This window comes from Neltuma alba, unplaced genomic scaffold (assembly GCF_004799145.2).
Source record: "Neltuma alba isolate B1F8T4 unplaced genomic scaffold, ASM479914v2 tig00013014_pilon, whole genome shotgun sequence".
NCBI classification, from domain to species: domain Eukaryota; kingdom Viridiplantae; phylum Streptophyta; class Magnoliopsida; order Fabales; family Fabaceae; genus Neltuma; species Neltuma alba.
In genome coordinates, this window is record NW_021637362.1 from 176193 (window position 1) to 183348 (window position 7156).

Genomic DNA, 7156 nt, shown 5'->3' on the forward strand with positions numbered 1-7156 from the left:
ATTAAAAGAAATAAACTTATATTACGAGCTATATCAATCATTAAGTTGGGCCTTGGACTTTCAAAGTCCAAAAATATCATTCAACCGTTAGCCCAAACCAAACTTATACTTTCAAACACACAAACTAATAAAACATTTTAATATAAGTCCTGAAACCCATTAGTCAAAAGTCAACACTATTAAATGAGCATAATACACAAAGTCTTAAATATCTCTGGCCTTCCAATGACCTCCCATATCAGATAGTAGTAATTAAAAGTATTAGTTTACAGCATTAGAGTATATGGGCCCTATGTGGCAATATATAACAAGTCAACACATAAAACAAAAGCAGGGAGGCTATACAAGCTGTAACAGCACAATATGCCTTCAGAGCCTTCGCTGATGGGCCACCACCGAAAAAACCACGGGGTGAGACAAACGCCTCAATAACCAACTTTCCAACTCATTATACATACTAACACGTGCTCGTGAGGTGTCAAGTGGGACAATTACTAATTCTCGAAAACATAGATATATAATTTCAATCATCCAAACCCTCACTATGGGGGCTAACACACAAGCCACATAAGTTTATCCCTCGCTATGGGGGATTAATCAGACATATAGGCCTATCCCTCACTCTGGGGGACGAATAAAAAGCCACAAAGGCATATCTCTCACTATGGGGGACGAAGGAAAAAGCCAACCAATGTGCACCAATGGCAGCCTTACCACGTGATAGGATAGCGCTCAATCCAAAATCCAAATAACAACCAATCATGCACAATATAACAAAAATGTCTCAATAATCTTTTATCAGTATAATCCATAAGATATAAATCATATATCTTTTCCAAACTTCTCAATCACAATTTCCAAAAATCCCACAAGACAATTTTTATAGCTCAAAAGATATAATATATCTACTCGAATTCCAAATAACAAATATTATTCAAAAATAGGAAAATACTCACAAACAACATATTAGCACATATAACAAGTGGAAAGTGGTTACCTCTCGCCAAAGCAATACTAAGGATTACCACAAGGTCAATCCCTTGCTCAACCAAGAATTAATCTACACAATTAATAACAACATATTAATATAAGCTAATTAATTAATTAAGCTTATATGTTAGTTAGATTTCTACTTTAATTTAATCTTTATTCTAAATTCCCAAAACACTCATAACCCAAAGTTAAGTATTTTAGAAATAACTTAAAATTTTCTAACAAGCCAAATTATTTATTTACCACCTCCAAATTATTTACCTTAATAAAAAGGATTTTCAACAATTTCCAAATATAAAATTATTATGTTCTAAATTCTAAAAATCTTCATTTAAGTTTAAACCTCAAAATCAAACTATCAAAAATTAAATAATGCTTCAAATATTTATAAATAAATAATCTAATCAAAACTTTAATGGTATAACTACCATATATATTTCCGTAAATAATAAAATTTTTAGCTACAATAATTATTTTAAAACCTCCAGTCACCCAATAAATAAAACTAAACCGATTAAAATCTCAATAATATATCAAACAATCCAAATAAATTATTTAACTTGAATTTAATCGGTAAAAATATGATATATTCCATAAATAACAGATTTTCAGTTAAATAAATTAATTTAAATACTAAAACTAACAAATAGAGAAATCTAAACCGATTAAAATTAACAACTCATTTACTTCTAAATTTCTATAGTTATCTTTTGTCAAAACTCAATACTTATATCATATATAAGTCTCAAAATTTTCTCCAATCACTACAGTAATAATGTAAATAGGAAGCTCAAAATATACAGAAAATTTTCATAAAGAAATATTGATAAAAAAATAATTTTATGTACCTAAAATATCTTCAAAGCTTGTTTTCTCCTTTACCGGTTTGCTCCTCTCTCTCTCACCCACTCTAACTCTCTTTCTCTCTTTCCTTCTTGCGTGCCGGGGAACTGGATTGGGGGGGGAGTGTTAAAATAACACTCCTACACATTTATTATGCTCCCTCATATTCCTCTCCCAACCCTCAACTCCCACTCTCATCCTTCAATTTTCAACATTCATGTTCAACTTTCCACGCTACTCCAAATTGTTCACCTTCACACTTCAACTTTCCACCGAAAGTTGGTGGAAAGTTGACTCTTATATATATATTTTTTTTATTTTTTTAAAATATTAGGATATTACACAAACCAAAACAAAACATCTCTCATATACTTATTTCACGTACCGTAAAATTACTTCTAAAAAACTAATCTAAACACTCAATTCTCTTATAATTATTAGTTTTAAATAACTGATTTTTATAGTAATTAAATGGTTCATAACTTTTTAAGATATGCTAAGAATATTTTTAATGATGCACATGAATTAAATCATAAATTTTCAAAACAAAAAAAACGTTGTGAATCACACTTTCTAGACGTGCAATCCTTCGCTATTCTTTTTCTTATTTGTAGCCATTTTGCGTTGTAAGTATGGTAAAGCTTCTCCTAAGAGACTGTGTTTTTACATGTTTGAACATCAAAGATCGCTTGAATGTCATTTAATATTAAATTCACATTGATCATTTGTCAATAATATTCTAACTGGTTGATGTAGCGATGTTTATTGTTTGCCTCAATTAATAGGATTAAACTTTGTCGACCTATATGGATAGGTTGGCAGCTCATGCTATAGCAATTTTTTAAGTTAGGAATACAAAAAATGATGATCTTGTCCCAATACTGAAATTCTCATGTCATGAAAGAGAAGTGAAAAATATACCGATTCGACTATCTATTCATGGCTTGCTTGTTCGACTATAATAGTCAAACTTGTTATAGATAAATTAAAATATATCTTACATGAAATAAGAGGCATTCATATCGAGAATAAATACTAAATAGTAATAAAATTTAAAAAAAAAAACCTGTAGCCCAAGAAATAAAAGAGTTTTCTTGAAAAAAAAAATTAAAGAGTTAAAAGATATAATAAAATAATGATACAAAAAAAGAGGACTTTACATAAAATTGTTAATAATATCAAAATAATGATTAAAAAAACTATGTTGAACGATACATTTATTGCAAGGGAATTGTGACTTGACATTTTTTGTTTTGGATCTAAGAGACAAAAATACTTATAAAATATTTTGTAATGGGAATACTGATGATAAATTATATTATATCATGTCTTTAATATAAAAGATAGTTTGACATTTAATTTGATCCTAAATATAAAATTTTAATATACTTTGTCTCTCATATTTATCTATTTTTTTAAGGTAGTCATTATAATAATTGCACACATCAAAGATTTTATCAAATGATAATTCTAGTTAATACATATGATTAGTAAATATATGTTAAAAAAGATAACACCTAGTTATTATAAATAATTAACTTAATTAATTTTTTTAATCTACTTAAATTAATCAACTAATTTTTATATTAAGGATCGGAGCGTAGTGCTATGATATAGTTTTGCCCTTAAAACTTCAAAAAATATTATAAAAAATCCTCAATCCGTATTAGAGACCACGTGTTCATTTTAACAGTGATAAGTCTCACGTACAGTGACATAATTAAATGAGTTTAAGGCAAAAACACCTACAAAGTAATATGTGAGGAGTTACATGCATCGTGAGAACTTTATTATAGAGAGGGCCGGAGGCAGTGCTATAGCACAATTTTGCTTAAAAAACTTCAAAAATATTACTTCTCCGATATTTAATATAAGATCTATTTAACTAATTTGATTAAATTTTGAAAGTTAAATAAGTTAGTTAATTATAAAAAATATAACATGTTTTTCCTAAAATACCATAATTATTTTTCTTAATATTCTTCCTCCCTCACATACTTGATTATGGTTGAGGGAGTATCCATAGAGGTAATTTAGAAAAAAATGATCAATATGAGAAATAGATCTTATATTTAGAACTCAAATTAATTTAATAATTAGATCTTACATTAAGAATCAGAGGAGTATAAAAAGTTCAAAATCCATATCAGTGACCACGTGTTCATTTTAATGGTGATAAGTCTCACATACGGTAATATGATTAAATGGGTTAAGGACAAAAATACCTATAAAGTAACATGTGAGGAGTTTACATGCATTGTAAGAACTATATTATAGTGCAATTTCACCCATCAACATTGAAAAACGGTGCAAAAATCCAATTGTTAGCAAAATGCACATGTTGGCATAAATTGACAATGAATGTAAAAAAGATTGAAATTCCATCTGATCATGAAGTATGGACGTGAAAATACATGTTTTCAAATTTATTCTAACAAATAAAAAACACAATACACAATATTTTATTGTTGTCACACTTAAAAGCCACATCAACACACAATATATCTTTGGTGAATGCAAAAACGAAAAGAAGAAGAAGAAGAAATTGAAAAGTAATAAATGAATTATCTTGGGCCATTTGGCCAAGAAGGACACCAAGGTATAACTTTTGAAAAAAACTCTTGCATTCTGCACAACAAAAGTTTTCCCACATATTTGTCTCGTACAATATAAAATCATTTCAAATAAATTAATCCAAACACCCCAAAATTTAGGAAAATAACAAAAATATACCTGTTGAACTTAAAAAGCTCAATAGGTTATCCTAATTGTTTTTGTAATGGTTTTGACATGTCAAAATCTATCAAAATTATTTATTTATCATTATGAAATTCAACAGGTATTGTTTTATCATCTTCTCTTAAATTTACTCAACATAATTACTAGCATTGCTGAGATAAAGGGGAATCTTTTTTTCCCCCTTAACTCACAAATGTTAATACTTCTTCAATAATATTCGAAAGGTAAAAAAAAAAGAAAAACAAAAAAATTCATAATTTGGGAGAAAATAGGGTCTCCCCCAAGTCACAACTAGGCCGTTTTTGTGAGACTAGTTCCCCAGTTCAGTTGACTGACCGGCCCTAATTCTTGGGGCTATTAAAAACGAGGTCCAGATGCTTATCAAACACAACAAAAAGAGGAGCCCCACGCGCTTATCAAAGGAAACAAAACGAATAAGGATGGTCCACGGAATTGGATTCTTTCCGCTACCCTTCTCATCTTCTTCCCCTCCACCACTTTTCTTTTCTCTTTACAACCATTAGATCAAAACTCTAATGGTTCAGATTTAATATTTTATAACATTTTATAAAAAAAAACATTATGATAAAAAGTAGATGAATAAATTTAAACTGTTAAAATCTAATCTAAATAGTTCATAACTACAGACTGTTATTATAGAGTAAAATTTTTTTAATTTTTTTATTATAATTATAAAGTGTTCAAACTAGATTTTAACTGTTTCAATTTATTTATTTATTTTTTTAATAATATTATTTTTATAAGATGTTAAATCTGAACCATTACATTAGCTATGAAGAAAAAAGAAGGTTAGTGGAGGGGAAGAAGATGGGAAGGTAACGGAGAGAATCCAATTCCATGGTCCACACGGAAGGAACAAGTTCACCCGTCCTGACTGGTTCTCCCACATCCACGCACCGACCACTACAGTAAAAGAGGACCAGAGAGAAGGTGGGATCCTAAATCGATCAGCGGCTGAAACTTTAGTTTCTCGAATCAGTGAAAAAAAATGGCGTTGGAGATGGTTGGGGGAGCTGTTCTGGGACTAGTGTTCGATCAACTTCGAAGGGAAATTGGGAGAGTGAAGATTATTGCGACGTTCAGACCCAAATTGAAAGAACTTGAAGAAACCCTAGATCTATTATATCCTTTGGTCAAGGAGATTGAAGACCTAAACAGGCGATTAAACGGGACAGATTATGTACGTGAAACCATAATGTTGAGGGGACTGCTCGAAGATGGAACGAAGCTTGTTTCCAAGTGCTCTAAAATACCAAGATGGGATTTACTCAAACAGTCGCGTCAGCGAGAGAAGCTGGTGGAGCTGGATTACAAAATCGTCAAGTTCATTATCCTCATGCAACCTCACATGGGAAGGGATCAAAAGCAGACATTGCTGATCGCAAAAGAGACCAAACAGATGCTCATCGCACTCAGCCAAAATGGGCATTCATCATATCTTACTATGGGCCTCACTGCCTCGTCCGCCCATTCTTCCTATGAGGTGATGATTTTCATCCATGGATTAAACTGTAAATTTATTTTGAAAGTTTTTACGGAATACTACACACCCAAATTTTTTGTTCTGTGAACAAAAAATTTAAAATCATAATTAATATTTACTGTTAAAATAGTAGTATGTAAATTTAGATTTAGAATTTTTAAATGAGAGAGAGCAATATGATTATTATTTTAAACTTTCATGCTATTCAATAGTTTTGAGTCAAAACTTCTTATGACCAACTTGCACTTTAAGTCTTCATGTTTTAATCAATCAGAATTGAATTCTTGGATTGTGGCCAAAATGGGAAAAAAAAAAAAAAACCTGCGAGACTCAGGACTCTTGAAACTTAGTTCTTTTCCTTGTTCAATATCAAATTGCCTTTTCTTTAGGGAAAAAACACCTCTTTGTTGAATAATAATATTAATAATTTAATGTATATTAAATTCTTTAAATAGAAAAAAATTATAGTTTTTTTTGTTCATAATGACTATTAGAAAACAGGTCTTTTTCCCCCGGAAAATAGGGCCTTAGTTATGTCTAATATGTTATTTAAATGTAACTTAAGTTTTGTATAACGCAGACTCTGTTTCACATCGTTCTGCAAGTCAAATTAGCTTGGGAGGTAATATTTTAGTTATGTTTTGAGGGGAATTCAGTGTGCTTTCACCTACTCTAATATTCTGTGGAATTCTCAGGTACGTGCAGAAGGAGAGGAAAACTGATGAGAGACATGTTCAACAACGGATAAAGAAGGAGATGGCACGGAAAAGAGGGAGACGGGACGGGCGGAAACGCCACGCCATGGACGGAAGAGCAAATACACCTCAAATGCGCCAAGAATGACGAGAGTAACATGAGAGCCAATAATTAGGACACTTTAGGAGTAATTGCTCTTAGAGATAATGAGCTTAGTCAATATCATATTGATTAATTTAAAAAAAAATATCATATTGATTGAGATTTTGTATTAGCTGACGACCAAAGTGTGTATATGTAGGGTCTTTGCCTGAGTTAAATGTGTGGGACAGTAAAATTCTCATCTAATATAGGTCCTTTCTTAAGCCCCAGGTGGAGTTT

At 30.7% G+C, this 7156-nt stretch overlaps 1 protein-coding gene across 1 annotated transcript; it reads left to right on the plus strand.

The window, feature by feature from the left end:
* Window positions 1–5537: 5537 nt before the first annotated feature.
* LOC114733536 (uncharacterized) lies at window positions 5538–6801 on the plus strand. The gene is made up of 3 exons (XM_028921007.1): window positions 5538–6079; window positions 6660–6701; window positions 6775–6801. The coding sequence occupies exons 1-3, from the start codon at window positions 5585–5587 to the stop codon at window positions 6799–6801; spliced, it is 564 nt and encodes a 187-aa protein (XP_028776840.1). The 5' UTR covers window positions 5538–5584.
* Window positions 6802–7156: the final 355 nt, after the last annotated feature.